The following is an 18,620-nucleotide window of genomic DNA, read 5'->3' on the forward strand; positions in this document are numbered from 1 at the left end:
TTCTTTCAATCACTGGGCATAGTGTTCTGTTAAAGAGATCTGCAGTACATTATGGTTAAAATTGGAGCTAACTGAAACACAACTAGCTCTTTACTCACATGAAGTGTTGAGTACTTTTGACAAGGGATTTCAAATTGATTCTGTATTTTTAGATTTCCACTAGGCTTTTAATACTGTACCTCGCAAGCAGCTTGTAGTCAACTTGCGCGCTTATAGAATATCATCTCAGTTATGTAACTGGTTTCGTGATTTCCTGTCAAAGAGGTCACTGTTCGTAATAATTGATTAACAGTCATCAAGGAAAACAGAAGTGATTTCTGGTTTTCCCCAAGGTAGTGTTATAGACCCTCTGTCGTTCCTTACCTATATGAACACTTCAGGAGACAATCTGAGCAGCTATTTTAGGTTTTTTTGCAGATGATGCTGCCGTTTATAATGTGGTAAAGTCATCAGAAGAGCAAAACAAATTGCAAAATGACAGTCAAATCTAAAGGCTGTAAATTCAGCTAAATACCTAGGAATTACAATTATGAACAACTTAAATTGGAAAGAAAACATTGAGAATGCTGTGTGGAATGTGAACCGAAGACTGTTTTTTGGGCAGAACACTTAGAAGATGCAACCGATCTACTAAAGAGACTGCCTACAGTACGCTTGTCCATCCTCTTTTGGAGAGCTACTGCGCAGTGTGAGATCATTACCAGATGGGATTAATGGAGTACATCAAGGAAGTTCAGAGAAGATCAGCACATGTTGTATTAGCGAGAAATTGTGTCATTGATGTGATACAGGAATTGGGGTGGATATCTTTAAAACAAAGGTGTTTTTTGCTGTGGTGGAATCTTCTCATGAAATTCCAGCCGCCAACTTCGTCCTTTGAATGCAAAAATATTTTATTGATACCAACCTACATAGGAAGAAATGATGATCGTAATAAATAAGAGAAATAAGAGATCACACGGAAAGATGTAGATGTTAATTTTTTCTGTGTGTTGTTCAAGATTGGAGTAATAGAGAATTATTGTGAAACTGGTTCAATGAATGCTGTGCCAGGCACTTAAATGTGATTTTCAGAGTATCCATGTAGATGTAGATGAACTCAGTTGAAAATTCTGCAAATAATCTGACCGGATTCCATCAGGACCAGGAACACACTGTTTGTTGAATTTTGTGACTCTGTTGTGGGAAGGAAGGTTGGAAAAATAATGAAAGTTTCAGTTTTCCAGAAACTTAACTTGGTTTTGCTGAAAGTACTGATCTTCAAGTTATGTACCCATTGCTTCATAGTGAACATGTCTCACTATGCATCTGTGAGAAGATTGTTCAGAAGTACTTCACAGATAGCTTTAGGTTTTTTGAAAGATGTCAAAGTGATACCTGTGGTTGATAGCTTCCATTATGGGAACTCTTGTGGCAAATGTGGTGAAATTGTGAAAAATGACACTTCCTGTTGTTAACTTCATTTTTGTTTAATCTGAAGGAGATGGACACTCTGATCGTAAGAAAAATTGATTTTGGTTTGTAACACAATCTATCAGCTTAAGATAGGTTGATGAAGATAAACAGATGTAAGAAGAATCACTAGTAGAATGTCTTCGATTTCTATGGGTACAACTACAACCATGAAATATGGTAGCAGATTGGTGTTCTCCAGGGGCTTGCCAAATCACAGATTCCAGTGACATGCATTCCTGTGTTATTACACCAGCATTATCAAAATGGAAGTTAGCATAATCACTGCTTTTAGAATAATCCTTAAATTGTAATATTTGAGCAATGCACCTACATAAGTCACATGTTTTGTCTAAGTGTGCAGAACTGCCTTTTTCCTCTTCCTGTACTTAGCATCAAGAAGTTATAAAGCAAGCAAAAGACACACATCATTTTCTGCTGGATGTAACACGACATCTTCAGTGATTACATAACTGTTGGACTGCCTCTGTAGCCAAATGGTTAGCGGCACTGCCTTTTGTATGGAAGGGCCCCAGTTGAATCTGTTGTATCTCCCCAGATTTTTCTGAGGTAGGTAGGTCTGGAATGGGGTCCATTCAGCCTTGTGAGACCTGATGAGGAGCTGCTTGAATAAAGAAGTAACAGCATCGGGATTTATCTACTGGCAGTAATAGCTTGAGGGATTGGCGACATGCTGATAGCATGTCCCACGATCATAGATCGCTCCTCATACTGCGTTGTAGGCAGCTGTTGGCCAGTCAGAACAGGCCTAAGGCCTAATCCATGAATGGCATTTATGCTAACATAACTATTGTGAAAAATAATAAGCAAACTCACACTTAAAAATATCAACAATCTACTGTCTAATGCAGTAGATGGAACCTCATCCGGAATCAAATGTTGGAAAGTCCAGGTTGAAATATCAACAATATTAGGAAAAGGGTAGATTACTATTCACCGTAAAGATGACATGTTGAGTTACAGAAAGCCACAACAAAAAGTCTATTAAAGATTTAGCTTTCGGCAAAAGCCTTTTTCAGGAAAGAAAAGACACGCAAATTCATACAGGCAAACACACGACCACCATCTCCGGCAGGTCAGACCAGGATGCTGGCATTCTGGTCCGAGCTGCTGGTGATGGCTGTCATGTGTGCTTACGGTGAGCTTACTTTTTGTTTGTTTGTGTGTGTGTTTGTTTGTTTTTTATTTTCTGGAGAAGACTTTGGCCAAAACCTAAATGTGTAACAGTCTTTTTGTTGTGCCTGTCTGCAACTCAATGTGTCACCTTTGTGGTGAGTCTCATATAGAATAATGCATGTGAAGGCTTCATGTGTGCAACAAATTTAAATGTGCAAAAGTGGGTGGTCTTCATGAAAATGGACTCAGCCTTAATTCATGGGCATGCACATGCTGCAGCAACTGTAGAAATTTGTTGTATTTGAAACTTCGTGGCCAATACTGCATTTGACTGGCACTCAAACTAGGCTCCATACTTTTGCCGGGCATACTCTTACTGACTGAGCTACTTGTGTTGGCCAGATGTGACGTGTTGTTCATATGCATAAGAAGCATCATCTTAGAGGTCTATGGATGACATTAGTTGAACAAGAGTCACCGAGAGGAAGGTCATTGTTTTGTTAGATAGAAGTTGTATGTTAATTTCCATTATTCATCACTTAGGGGAAATTTATTTTATATTAATATCATATTTTTGTTGGGTTGTTCAGTTTTTGTAGTGGAATGTATCTGCTAAACCTTTTTAGGATATCATTTAGATTTGATATGAAGTTGTTAGTGAAATGTTCTGATTACTTGATTGTGATTAGTTTTATTTTCTATCATTATTTAGCCAAAATTGGTGCATAGATGGATTTTGTAAGTGCAAAAAATCATTTGTCATAAATTTAGTTTCATAAACACCGTATTGTAATGAATTGTGAATGATTATGTTGAAATTGTTAAATTTTCCAGACCAGAGTGAAATAGTTGTAGTAAATTTGTTGAGTCCTAGAATTTATAATCAATAAATTTGTGAAAATACCTGATAAATGTTTGTGGGGAGTATTTTTATTTGCATGTCCTTTATATCAGTTTATCCGCTCTTATTCTTTGTAACAGAACATTTTATTTTCTCAGGTTGAACTTCTTGATGCTGCAAAAGAGCGAAACATAATTGTATGTCTTTGCTCGAGCTCTGGGAGAGTATTCATAGCAACAAAGTTAATCCAGGAATTTTCAAATGCGATACGAAGGTAATAAAGTAAAAGCTCTTGCAACATGTGTGTGATGTAATTTTAGAGCAGAGCATCTCATAAAAGTAAAGTCTTCATCATAAGAGTGACTGTGAATTGAATTCATATTATTTCATTAAACTGAGAATGGTCTGGCTCACCCTCCTCACATCGTTTGCAAATTGTATTCACACACAAAAGCATTTTTATTTTTGTGTCATTCTGTTTTCTGGCGCCATGTGGCAAAAATTTAAATTTCTGTATGTGGCATTTAAAATCCACTTGCTGATTTTAGATATTTTGATGGGAAAAGTGTGTGAAACATGTGATGAAAGGCTTAAATTTTTCATCATTTTTCAATCCTAATAAACCAAAAATACACAAATGCCATAAATTTTCGAATTCTTAGTCCCATTACAAGGAGCCATCGCTGTGTTTGCACTTATCATTTTTTCTGCTCGGAAGGAGTATTATATTTTTTTGTTTACATTCAGTATTAGTTTTTAAGCACCAAAATTATTATTTTGAACTCTTCAAATAAGATAACCACTTACTATGAACAACAATGAAATTGCTATGTGCTGAAATAGCACACTGCGCAATAACTATTAATTTCTCTTCCTAATATCTGAGAGATTAGTGTGAAAAAAATTAAATAAATAAATAAAAAGCGGAAATACCAAGCAGTGTTCAAATCTCTGTCCTGTTCTCAGACATACCTGTAAGTCTTTTTATTCTTTCCCCAAATCAATTTTAGGATGGTTCATTTGCAAACTCAGTACCGATTCCTTCCTTGTCTTCCCACTGGATCTTGAGCTTCTCCTCCAGTTACCACAGAGTTGGTAAGACATTTTCCATATATATAAGACTCTGCAATCCCCTGTAAATCACATGACAAAGGGCACTTTGTGCCATCAATAGCGACGTCTGTCATAGTCCATTCACTAATGGAGCAAAATAATTTTTTTTTTTATATATGTACCTTGCCACATGTGTTACTTGTCTTATCTTAATCTCATTGCCCTTAGGTTTGATGATGTAGGTTTGAGACAGCAGAACTATTGCACAGTCTCCTTTGAATACCAGTTCTGTGAATTCAGCCAATAGGATTTCATGGCAGAAATGCCACCCTTTTTCTAAGGATTCTCAGTGAAGTTCACAAAGGACCTATGTTACACTTAAGTGTGGGCTGAACTGACATGTTATAATCTTATCAGTGCATCTCTGTATGTGTTTAATATCTTCTGACATTTCTGTTTGATACAACCTCCAAATATTGTAGTCATGCATCAGAGTAGGTCACACTAATATCTTGTATGCTGTGTGCATCACCGATGTGCTGCATTTCTCCAGATCACCCCGAAATTCAGTTCACTTTTCTTACTATGATTACATGTGGTTGTCCAATTTACTTTGCTTTGTAGAATTACTCCTTGATATTTAAATGACGTGCATAAAGATGTACATACAGTTTTCCAGAACCCAGTGTACAGTGCATAGCAGAGGATGATCTATACACCTATTAGACATTTATTTTCCTATTCTCAGATAGAGTGAGGGAATAAAGAATGTCTGAATACCTTCATATGAGCCCTAATTTCTCTTGTCTTATCTCTGTGGTCCTTATGTAAAATGTACGCTGGTGGCAGTAGAATTGTTCTGCAGTCAGCTTCAAATGCAGATTCTCTAAATTTTCTTAATCATATTCCTCGAAAAGAAAATCAACTTCCCTGCAGGAATTCCCATTTGAGTTCATAAAGAATCTCCATAATACTTGCTGGTTGTATAACCTACCAGTAACAAGTGTAGCAGCTCGCCTCTGAATTTGTTCGTTGTCTTCCTTAATTTGACCTGGTGTGGATCCCAAGCACTTGAGCAGTACTCAAGAATGGGTCACACTAGTGTCCTATCAACTGTCTCCTTTCCAAGTGAACCAAATTTCCAATAAAAAGCAGTTGACCATTCCCCTTCCCTACTACGATTCTTATGTACTCGTTCCATTTCACATCACTGTGCAAAGTTACCCCTAGATATTTAATTGACTTGGCTATGTCAAACAACACATTATAAATGCTATATTCTGACATTACAGGTTTGTTTTTCCAACTCATCTGCATTAACTGACACTTTTCTACATTTACAGGCAGCTGCCATTCATCACACCAACTAGAAATTTTGTCAAGTCATCTTGTATCCTCCTACAGTCATGTAATGATAACACTTTCCTATACACTACAGCATCATCAGCAAACAGCTGCAGACTGCTGCTCACCATGTCCACCAGATCATTTATGCATATAGAAAATAATGACTGTTCTATCACATTTCCATGGGGCACTCCTGATAATACAATTGTCTGTGATGAACACTTGTTGTTGAGGACAAACATACTGGGTTATGTTACTGGAGAAGTCTTTGAACCACTAACATATATGGGAACTGACTCTGTATTCTCAGGCATTTGAGAACTTGCAGTGTCAAACGCTTTTCAAAAATCTAGGAATATGGAGTCTTCCTGTTGCCCTTCATCCATAGTTTACAGGATATCATGTTAGAAAGGGGCATGAGCAATGCTTTCTAAAACCGTGCAGATTTGTGGACAGAAGCTTTTCCATCGGAAGGAAATATATTACATTCCAACTGAGAACATGTTCAGGAACTCTGTAGCATATGGATGTTAAGGATATTGGTCCGTTATTTTGTCTTACCCTTCTTATATACAGGAGTCACCTGCACTTTTTTTTCCAGTTGCTTGGGTCTTTGTGCTGGGGAAGAGATTTCTGATAAATGCAAACTAAGTAAGTGACCAATGACATAAAGTACTCTTCGAAAAACTGAATAGGTATTCCGTCCACACGTGGTGACTTTTTTGTTTCCAACTCTTTCAGTTGTTTGTGTATTCCAGCGATGCCTATTATTATCTCCTCTGTTTGGGAATCTGTGCAGTTATCAAGTGATGTCATGTTTGTATGATTCTCCTGCATAAACAATTTCTTAAATGCAAAATAGAAAAAGCAGGCTTTCCTTTTGCTATCTTCTACTGCCTTGCCAGACTGGTCAACAAGTGACTAGATAGAAGTTTTAGACCCACTTGGCGATTTTGTGTAGGACCAGAATTTTCTTTGGTTCTCAGAAGGATCTCTGATGGTGGAAACTGTTGTATGCTTTGTGCATCGATCTTTTTTTTTACAGATGCACAAATCTCTGCTAACTTTAGCCCGTTGTCATACCCCGTACATTTGTACCCCATACACTTGAACCGAGAGTGCAACAGCCTTTGCTTTCTCAGCATTTTTCAGATTTAACTGTTAAACCATGATAGGTCTTCTCCATCTTTCATCCACTTACTTCACACATACTTCTCCAAAGCACAATTTACAGTCCATTTGAACTTTGCCTATAATTCTCCTATGTCCACCATACTGGAACTAAATTATGTTAATTCAGTTTCGAAGTGGGATATTAACAACTGCTTATGTGCTCTTTTCAGCAAAAGTACTTCTCTAGCCTTCTTGATTGATTTATTAGTTTTAGTAACCATAGTTGGTATGTTGACATTTTGGTCACTAATCCCTCTCTCTATACTGATGCTGTTGATAAGGTGAGTCCTGTTTGTAGCTATAAGTTCTAAAATATTTCCTTTGCCTGTGGGCTGTCACACTAGCTGCTTAAGACAGGTTTTCAGAAAACTTGTTCGAAATAACTCTGCGTGACTGCCTGTCTGTACCCCATACTGTAAATCCATAATTGTCCCAGACTATACTCAGTAAGTTGAAGTTACCTCCAACTGATATTGCGTGGTCTGGATATTTCTGCACTCCTGACTGTAAACTTTCTTTGAATGACTCTAAAACTGTCACAGCAGAATGGGATGGCTGGTAAAAACATCCAACAATTAACTTGATTTCGCCTAGACCTGTTAAATGCGACTAGATGACTTCACTGTCACACTCAAATTCGACCTCAAGAGACAGTATTTTTGTCAACTGCAAGGAGCACTCCCCCTCCTATACTGTCTAATCTTTCTTTCTGATATATGTTTCATGACACTCTAAATATCACAGTGCTTTCTATGACATTTTCAGATAGCTCTTGGTCCCATGAAAAGTTTGAGCTTGAGAAAGTTCCTGAAGGGCAGTAAATATAGGATCATAGTTATGAATACCTCTACAATTTACTGATAATATTTGACAGTCAAAGTGTCTTTACTCTGAATGTGGTCTTATTTCGCTATCTGCGTGTCATGTGGGGAGTGTTCGTCAGAGTACCTAAAACTGCTGCCTAGTCTGAAGAATCCCAATGTGTGTTCTCTGCAAGTGCCTTGCTTCCCGAATAGCTGCTTCCTTTGTGTTTTGCACCCTTGACCTATCAAAGGGAGTCCTGCAGTTCCCCTGCCCCCCCCCCCCCCCCCCCCGCCCCCCTTTCCCTTGAAAGCCAAAGCCTTTGACTGAGACTCTCCACTCAGTTCCAAACCAAAGGACCCCAATCAACTCTAGGAACAATGGTGCAAATTGCGAGCTCAGCTTGCACCCCATTTATAAGGCCAGCAGCCTTCACCATTACTACCAGTACCCTTTACAAACTGGATAGCCTCAGAACCCAAACAACAGGCGTCGTTGGTGCCAACGTGAGCCACAACTTGCAGACAACTGTGCCCTACACGCTCGACAGTCGCAGGCAAGGCCTCCTCCACATCTTGGATGAGGCCAACCCAGCAGACATACCGAGTGCACATTGACTTTATTCTGGCCCTGAATGCTATTTCACTAATGGGCTCCATAACACACTTAACATTGGCGCTCCTGATAACTAGCACATTCCTGCCCCCTGCTCAGACACTGTTGAAGGAACATCCATCTGTCCACTCACAGGGCAAACAGGCGAGGCCAGACAGCCAGCTTCCGCATTGGCCCTCCATCTCAAGTGACACAAACATGACACCACCCACCACTCACATTGCGGTGAGGCAGATCAACCACATTGGGTACACTGGAAGGTACCACAGCAGTAAAGCCCATGGGTGAAACAAGTGACACCTATGGTGTCCTGTGTGATACGCCAGATTGTCCACCACTGCTAGCTCCCAAGGCAGCTGCCTGAAGATCACTGACCATAGCCAAACCATCTTCAACTTTTTAAGGGCTGCATCCAGTGCTTTCTGCATCTGCACACAGTGCGCACACATCCTACCCATTCAAGCAGGGCTAAGTGGAGAAGTAAACTATAAAAGCCCAGGCGTACATCTTGCTAAGCAACATTTCCTGATTATTAGCTCTGCTCCAGTTGTTCTTGTTTGGCAGTGAGAGTAGACCCTTCTCTTCTTAAATAGATAATGTTACTGTTAATTTTTGCATTTTTTAGATACATTAACAGCATGGTAGGCAGATGGGAAGGAAAGTAGGTTAGAGTTCTACATCTTGTAGAAGACAAGGTCATTAGGGGATGGAGTACATGCTCAAACTGGAAAAAGATGGTGAAGGAAATAATTGGCTGTGTCCTTTTTGTAGAACCAACACTGCATTTGCTTGTAGTGATTTAAGGAAATAATAAAAAACCTAAACGTGGATTACTGAATGGGGATTTGAATTACCTTCCTCCCAGATGCCAGTCCTGTGTCTTATCATTCTATCGTCTTCCTCTGGGTGATAGATAGATGTTCAATTCGTGGATATCTGTTCTGGAATAATTACACAACAGAATGGTGTAGAGTAGCACAGTTTTACAAAACAGGCTGAAACTGTTTTAAACACGTTAACACACATCACTTTATTATAATTACATGGATGTTTGTACTTTCTGCTACTGAGTTGATTTGTTTTATATATCATGCATATGGTGCAACATGAAATTTGTCAACCATTAAGAGATAAAAGTACATACAGTAATGGAGAATGGGATTAAATAAATCAGATTACATACTGACAGGGTGAATAATTTGTTTATGGAGTAATAATAATTCTGACAGGAAAAAAAAATTCAAGAGTAGTTGTACAAGCTGTCATGACATATCATTGTATAAGCTGCCATTTTACATTTTTGGACAGAATTAGTTGCTGTTCCCTTTTCTTATATTTTACACTAAGCACATTTCTAAAAACTTGTTAAATATTTGGCAGCTAACTATTTATTTACATTATTTGTTAGTCTTTAGTTGTGGCCAAAAGGGCCCTAAATGGCTTGAAAAACTGAACAGTGGACAGACTTTCATAAACAGTTTCAGTTATCTCATTTAATTTTATCTGCATTTGGAAGTAGTGAAACTGGGAATCTGTTGATGTTTTGAGTGTTAAATTTTTCTGTTTCACTAAAGGTTTCATCTTTGATTAATATTATTATCTTTGCCAAGGTCAAAACGTAAAATCTTTGGTTGAATATGAGACAAATTAAATGTCTTTCAAGACAATGGCAAGGTCTTGCATATTTAGGTCTGATAATTTTAACACATTTCTTTGCAGGCCAATTAAGAATGGAGGCAAACGTTCAGTATATCTTGTGGACAGCGTGGCACTGGTGGGACACCAAGCAACCTACATCAATAACTTGACAGATTTAACTGTTGGTGAATACAGTGAATTCTCAAGTGTAACCGATTGGGAGAAAGAATTAATGGAAAAGCAGGTACTGCCTTAACAGCTACTAAAGTGAATTAATTAAAAATCAATTGTCTTGTACTGTACTGACAGATGTAAATAAGCAATACGGTCACAATTAATTAAGTAATGTTGATGATGGTTTTTGACTGATGTAAAACTTGTTTTCTCAGAAAGTGTAAATGATACTTGTCATAGTGTTGTGTAAGCATTATGTTGCACAGATAAAGGGAATAACAAAGCAGTACATCATCATTTGAATGATGGCTCTTGTAATGTGATACTTTTGATGTTCAGTTGTTGAAATCTAGGACTGCTTTATGCTAGATGTGGTGCTTTGGGACAAGGTTTACATGTTGCTGCCTTTTTTATTGCTCTCTTGCTTCACTTCTAGATACACACCACCACCTCAACTGCAGAAGGCCTTAATGACTGAAAGAATGGATTACGAATATGGAATGTAAAGTTCCTTCTGAACAATTAGCAGTTCTGTGATTTTTGTTGGGTTTTAATTCATGTGAGCTGTAGCTGCAGAACACTTGATATTTTCAAAATTATAGCAGGATTTTTTAGGCTCCACATCCAATAATATTTGGTTGCAGTATTTGAGGGATATTAAGGGGGAAAAAAATTCTCTCTTTATGCCTCAGTTATCAAACATCTGAGTAACACAGTGTGATTTATCTCTTTTTGCAAAAGAATACTCAAAAGATTCAAGTATCTCATCTTGCTATGCAGGTAGAATTGTAAGTGTCAAGACCTAGCATTTTACTACATTTCAGGAAATGGATGTTTGAATATAAGGACACACCAACTGCAAACCAAAGATCCTAGATGGTAATAGTAATGTCTATTTTCTTCACCTTAAGTGAAATATTGAAACTTGAAGTTCGTTGTTGCAGAGAAGTCCCTGGAAAATTGTTTTGAGTTTAAGGTGAAAATTTCTCTGTTTGTCAATGAAAGCTTTTGTGGGTAGTTATTTTATTTATCTTCTGTTCTGTCTTTTTCTACATGAAGAAAGACTGTTATTTAGGTAAAACTGCACATATTTTTTGAAGTGGCCCTTTCTAAGACCAGTGCACTGTGTTCACTAGTTTTCCAGTGAATAAATTATCACAGTAGTGTGATTATGCAAGGTCTGCAAAAGAAAAGCACCACAACCACCTTTTGGATCAAAAATGTCTTCCAGCTATAAATTTATGAAGTTGTGGGAGTAAGCAGAAGTCAGAGGGTGCCAGGTCTGTTGAATAGGGCACATGTTCTGAGAATCTGTTCCAAATCATGTTTTGCCAATGCTATGACATGTTTATGAGCAGTCACATAATCCCAGGAGACATGGGTCTTTTTGCTTTCACAGTCAATGTCTCTTCTCATGTGTCATTTCATCCAGTTGGTTCATAACACCTTTTTAATGTTCGCTGTTGTTTTAATGTTTTTATTGTTGGTGAAATGAAGTTTGTCTTATCTAGGGCACAGCCATTGGCTTGCAGCCACTGCTGTAATTGTAGTTTCACTTCTGGTATGAAGTAGTGGATCTATGTCTTATCTACAGTAACAAATTGGTGCACACAATCAGTTGGATTTGTGATGTGTCTCACCTGTGGTTGCATTATCCCTTGGTAGCTGCACTTCTGGTGTCTACCATCTTGACGTAATATTGGATTAGTGACAAGTTTTGAAATGATAAACAAAATATTACTTTATTTAACTAGACACTTTTTCACATTTATTGAAACATTTGTTGTTATGATAATCAGCTTGCCAAAGATAATAGATACAGTATAGTCATCACAAATGAGCATGTACATTCTTCGACAAAATACTTGACAGAAGTTCCTGGTTTTTAGTTCACTTTCTCTACACATTTGTAATGTCTACATATCACAAAAGAATATACATTTAGCTATTCACTACACAAAGAAGAGCCAAAATGTTTGACATGGATGTGTTTGCGTGTTGCTGGGTAAACTAGAACTGCCTGAATCATTGCCCAGAGGTTCTACTTACACAGGAGTGTATGAATATTATTGAAATAAGCAATCATCTTTTACTTTATAACGAGAAAGTACCCCTGTATTACTGAAAAATTGATAAAATTATATAGACTATATGGTGTATACCATGCATACTCCTGTAAAGATTCCCAGTTCTTGCCAAAAAGTCTAAGATACATAATTTTCTAGATCAGATAATTAACATGTTACACTAGTGCAAGTGGGCATTTTTGAAATAAGAAAAATTAGGGCTACAAAACTAGGTATCTTAATTGTGGAAATAATCATTGGTTAAAAATGGAACATTCTAGAAGTTGAAAACTTCAATTTGCAAATAACTTTTGAAATAAGATCTTTTTAGGAAAAATAAGATCTTCATTAACAGTAAGAGTCTAAGAGCTTTCAGATGAGCTATATTGCTACATTCAGACTTAGTGGAATCTCGTTAGCATGTCTTTGAAAGGAACACAGATTTTGAGCATCATAAGCTGGAGAATGTGCTACCAAAAAATACATAATTTGGTAATGATTCAATTTTTTTGCTGGTAAAAGTGTGCAATTAAGGGTGCCATATGTGGGGTAATATGCAATCTCATAATGCGACATTTCTCGACATGCTATATCAATAAAATATTGCTCATTTGGAATATCATACCCAAGAGCAAAAATGTGTTAGGTACAGCAACATTGGTAGAATCCAATATATAGGATGTGTACAGGGCTGCCATCCAGCAACTGAAATACAGGAAAGTCATGTGACGTGAGAGTGTAACCTCTAGTGTCCAAAATGCGAACCTGGCATGTGATGTAGGAAAAATAAAACTATGCTAAAATTACAATTTTTATTACACTTCTCAAAACAAATGAACATCATTAATTTAGCGTCTATACATTAGTGAATTGCTGAATAGGACTTGTCATTTCATCAAACTGTTGGTACATTGCACATCTTGTTAGCCTAACTACACTATAGCACAATAAAATACAGTGCATAGTCATGTCTTCATAATGGTTTGAGAAACATATCAATAGTTGACTGTTTCTTTTGTCCTAGCTTTAATACTGTATTGGCTATTGTACTTAACATGTTCATCTCTATTTCACAAACTTCAAAACTCAAATCATAATGCTTAACTGCATCTAGTGTTTCAATATCTTTTATTATTGTAAGAACTGATAAAGTTCTGGCTAATTCGTGTCTTCACTTTCTTTGTAGTTCTGTGCCAGCTGTCCCTGTAACACTTCATCACTTGTCATGGGCTGACAGATGGCGACATCTTCGTCACATTCAACATATTCCCTGAAGCTAAGATAGTCAGTGTATCCCTGTTGCCTCATTATTTTCTGCCATTGTTCAGCTGCAGTTACTTTGTTTTCTGGCATGTTGTGTTCTGTGAGTGTACGATGAAAGCCAGCATTCTTGAAGCAGTTTGAGATTGTGCTTTCTTGCACAGAATCCCACTCACTTCTTGCAAAATGCATAGCATCTAAGATCATACCCTTTCACATTGTAGAATGAGGACAAACCAACCCCTGCTAAAAAACAATTTTCCTGAATTTTTGTTTCAAACATTTTATCAGTTGGGAGGAAAAAACACTACATTTATATTAGATAGATCCAACACATCTTGTGGATGCACTGCACACTGGTCAACTTTGCACTCCAGGTGTGCAAGAATTGTTCAAATATAGTTCCTGTTGCCCATGCATTCACATTAGACACATATTTACATGGAAATATCAGAACATTTCTGAATCACCATGGACTCTTCACCTTTCCAGTGTTCAACTTTCATTTCAACGTGGTAAAAGAAGTTAGCCTCTCTGTACCAATTTTTTTGCCTTGGCATTTTCTCCTCTGAACTCGAGAGTTTTGTCAGATAGAAGGTAAAAAAATAAGCCCATTCCATCTGCATTAAAAACATTTGTTGGACTTGACGAAACAGTATTTTTCCATGACTGAACAGTGTCAATGTTCATGCTTCCAGCCTCAACTTGAACACATTTATACAGTAAATTATGTCTATTCTTGAACCTTTTGATCCAACAGTTGGATGCTTTGAAATCAGCAAGCTGCAAATTTTGTACCATATATATTGCTTTAGTATGAGCCACTGTACCATCAATTGGAATGTTCGAAGTACACACTTGTTGTATCTACTTTAGTAGGACATTTTCCAGTTCTGGTAACTGACCTACACACACTTGTTTTTATTTACCATTTCCTACTTCTGAACTTACTGCTTGTGCTATTTTTCTTTACTTCACTATTGTATTTAATGCTGATGGAGGAATGTTCAATTTTCGTGCAATATCATGTGACATTTTGTCCACTTCCTGAATAATGTTAAACTTTTCTTCATTTGTTAAATGTCTGGCTGTCTTTTTATCCATGATGTATTGGTACACCAAATAACACAAAAAAAGGTCATGGAGAGAGAGTGTCAGTCAAATGCTAAACACAGACAAAGGAGGCCAGCAATTGAATTACATGCCAATCAGTTCCTTTGGCCACTACAGAAGTCGGAAGTCGTCAGAACTAAAGCCAACACGTACAGACTATTTATGCATGTCATTTCTGCCATAGCAAATGATCTGTATGACTTGCAGAGTTGCGGTCACTGAATAGCACTGTCTCCTTGCACATTTCTGTGCACAGATGGCTGTGAACATCCTACTCCCACTGCTCTCACAACTCTTGGTGCAAAAGTTACAGTGGGCATCAGTACCAATACTGCCAAATTTGAACATGCAAAGTGGAGAGGGAGAATGCAGAAATGATCCTGTTTAACATGCATTTAATGCAAGTGGGACTGGGACTTCCAAAAGTGGACATAATATGCCAGAAAACACAGTAATGGGGCAGATTCTAACGATATTTCACTGTATTTACTAGCTCATCCCAAATTCTATCTCTGCCTGCTCATGAAACATCTTAAATGGTGAAAATTTCTTTATGTAAACTATTTCCATGTATTTTTACTCACAGTATTATTGTTATTGATTAGTAAACTACCTCTTGAACAATTATTTCTGCTGAAATTAGACCTGGATATAAAATTAACTCTCTTGTGTACTTGCATCGTATATGCTCTTTGTAAAATGTGATCAATTAAAGAGAAACAGCTATTACTGTTGGGAATAGCATTAGAACAAGTGGGTGGTTCCAGGAACAAGTGGATAGTTGTAGCTTAACTCTGTTACAAATTCTTTTGAAAATTGCCCAAACATGACTCTGCATCAAACATTAGGTGGCTTCAATCTTGCACTATGATTTTCCATAGTCAGTCATTCACATAAAATGCACTTTACATCAACTATTTCATACAATTTTAATTGCTGATGATCCATCACCGTATTACACACTTTTTGTGAAAATTTTGCCAGTAGTTGAAGTCTGAGGACCTTATGTGGATCATTTTTAAGGGAAATATGACTGTTTGAATTCAGATACACATCTTTTCACTGTTGAAAATGGACAGCCTACTCGTAAATTGTTGTAAACTTTGGAAGAATTTGTTTTATGTTGAACTGTCGTAAACAAAGAATTTGTGTGTGTTGGTGGGGGGGTGGGGGGGGGGGGGTGGCATGCACATTTGTGCTGCATGTCCATGTGCATGAGTATTTTATTACAAATTAATAAGAGTGCTGTTATTTTGATTTCAGGTGCTTGTCATGACAAGTGACGTTTGCAATGATGTCATCAGTAATGGCATTCTTAGGATTGAGGACATAAATGTGCTTGTGCTTGATGAATGTCACAATGTTTTACAGAACCATCCAATGAGAAGGGTAAGATCTATTTTAAAGTTTCACATCAAATTTTATTAATACACTAAATGAGAGTGAGTACTCAGAGTAATGCCCATTGTTTGACAGAGGGGTATGGTTAGAGAATTTGTGAGTTGTCAACTTTAATTCACAGTGCAAAATTTTCAGTATGACAGTAAAGTGGGTATCGTAGTAACATATTTATAATTTCAATTGAGACTTATCAAGAAAGGCTTACAGGAAAAGTAAAAAAAGCTGATAAAGTATTCCTAACAATCACTGAGGAGACAACAGATTGATTACATTCTAATGAAAGCACGTTTTAGGAACCAGATAAAAGAATGCAGGAGCTATCCATGTGCAGACATAGGCAGTGATCATAACCTGGTCCTGATGAAAAGTTCGCTGAGATTCAAACGTTTGAAGAAGAAGCCAGTAAAACTTAAATGGGAACTAGAAAAACTGAAAACTGAGGGACTGGTAAAGTGCTATGCTCATGAAACAGACAACCTAGCTAAGAATTTTCAACATGGTGGAGTAAATGAAGACTGGGATCAAATTAAATCTGGTATATACAAAGCAGCAGAAAAGATAGTTGGAAGAACCCACCCCTAAAAAAAAGAGGAAATGAATTACAGCAGATATTATTGAGCTTATAGAAAACAGGAAATTATACAAAAATGCAACTGATGAACAAGGAAAAGCTGAATACAGAAGACTAAAGAATTTAGTTAATAGGGAAGCTAGGAAAGCAAAATAAAATTTTCTTGAAGGAATGTGCAGAGAAGTGGAAGAAAACATGCAAAATGGAAGAACTGATTTAGCCTACAGAACAGCATATCTATTTCTGAACAAACGTAAAACAACACTCTCAGGCACAATAGAAAATAAAGAAGGGAAAATGCTGTTTGGTGAGGACATGGTGAAGAGATTGAAAGAATGCATAGAGGAGTTGTATGCCGAACACATCTTCCGGAGAAAGTAATAGGAAGAGAAGAGCAAGTAGACAAAGATGTCAAGGGAGATGACATTCTGCAAGAAGAATTTGACAGAGCTCTAAAAGAACTACGGAAAAACAAAGTAACGGGTATTGATGACATCCCTGCAGAACTAATAAAGAATGCTGGTGACAGCATGAAAATGATGCTACTTAAACTTATTAGGTCCATCTGTAACACAGGAGAGATACCGACAGACTTCCAGAAATGTATCATTGTTCCTATACCAAAGAAGGCAGTAGCTACAAAATGTGAACATTACCAAACTCTAAGCCTAATATCACATGCATCACAAATTCTCATAAAAATAGTTCTGAAGAGAATTGAAGAGAAGGTGGAGAATATGGTGAGTGAAGATGAGTTTGGTTTGAGAAGGGAATTGGGAACAAGAGAGGCGATTCTGGCACTGAGACTCGTTATCGGAAAGCAATTACAGAAAAATAAACCAACTTACATTTCCTTTGTAGAGAAGGAAAATGCATTCGATAATGTTATCTGGCAAGAGATGTTCAGAGTGCTGAGGAAAAGTGGAATAAAGTACAAAGACTCAGTTTCTATAAGAATGAGGTGGCAGTGATTAGGAACTGTCAACATGAACAAGAAGCAAATATTAGAAAAGGGGTAAGGCAAGGATGTGCTCTCTCTCCTCATATATTCAGTGCTTACATCCAGCAAGCTGTAGACCAAGTTCAAGAAACTACTGAGGTGGGGATCAAAATTAATGGGCAGAAGATAGACATTCTACGTTATGCAGATGATATTGTTATAGTGACAGAGACGAAAGAAAATCTAGAGGAAGTCCTCAGAACAATGGGAAAAATTCTATGCAATCAGTATGGAATGAGAATAAACAAGAAAAAGACTAAAGTGATGGTATGCAGTACAGGAGCAGAATATGAACCTCTGAGAATGAGAATTGGAAGAGGGGAACTGGAAGTGATAGAGGTATTTACTTACCTCAGAAGCAAAATCAGAAGAGACGGTAGAAGCCAGAAAGAAATTGAGACCAGAATACAAAAGGCCAAAATTGCATTTAGTCGGTGAAGGAACTTACTCACCAGCAACATCAGTCTGAAAATAAGGAAACGTATCATGAAAAGTTTAGTTTGGAGAGTGGCCCTATACGGATGTGAAACTTGAACAACTGGAAGAGAAGAGAGAAGACGGCTAGAGGCCCTGGAGATGTGGTGCTATAGAAGGATGATGATCAGCTGGAGAGACAAAGTTACAAATGAAGAGGTGCTTAGAAGAGTGCAGGAAACCAGATCTCTGTGGAGGCACATCGAAACAAGAAGAGACAAACTTGTAGGGCACATCCTCCGACACATCATCATCATTGGAACAGTAGCAGAAGGAGCTATTGAGGGAAGGAATCGGCGGGGGTGACGAAGGATATCATACATGCAACAAATCATGAGTGACGTTGGACGTAACACATACATGGAAATGAAGAGGAAGGCAGACAGAAGAGAGGAATGGTGCTCTGCTGCAAACCAACCTCATGGTTGAACACTAAAAGAAAGAACAATCACTGTTAATGTAACCTTTCGCAAACTGTTCAGTTAAATGTTACATCAGCTTTAA

At 37.5% G+C, this 18,620-nt stretch overlaps 1 protein-coding gene across 1 annotated transcript in view; it reads left to right on the forward strand.

Moving 5' to 3' along the window:
• Positions 1–18,620, forward strand: part of LOC126470068 (endoribonuclease Dcr-1-like) — a 287,625-nt gene that overhangs the window by 42,350 nt on the left and 226,655 nt on the right. Inside the window, exons 3-5 of the mRNA XM_050097576.1 lie at positions 3,589–3,704; positions 10,139–10,301; positions 15,934–16,059. Of these exons, the coding sequence (XP_049953533.1) occupies positions 3,589–3,704; positions 10,139–10,301; positions 15,934–16,059 (405 nt within the window). The remainder of the gene's footprint in view (positions 1–3,588; positions 3,705–10,138; positions 10,302–15,933; positions 16,060–18,620) is intronic.

The sequence above is a fragment of the Schistocerca serialis genome, chromosome 3 (assembly GCF_023864345.2).
Source record: "Schistocerca serialis cubense isolate TAMUIC-IGC-003099 chromosome 3, iqSchSeri2.2, whole genome shotgun sequence".
In the NCBI taxonomy this organism is placed as follows: Eukaryota; Metazoa; Arthropoda; class Insecta; order Orthoptera; family Acrididae; genus Schistocerca; species Schistocerca serialis.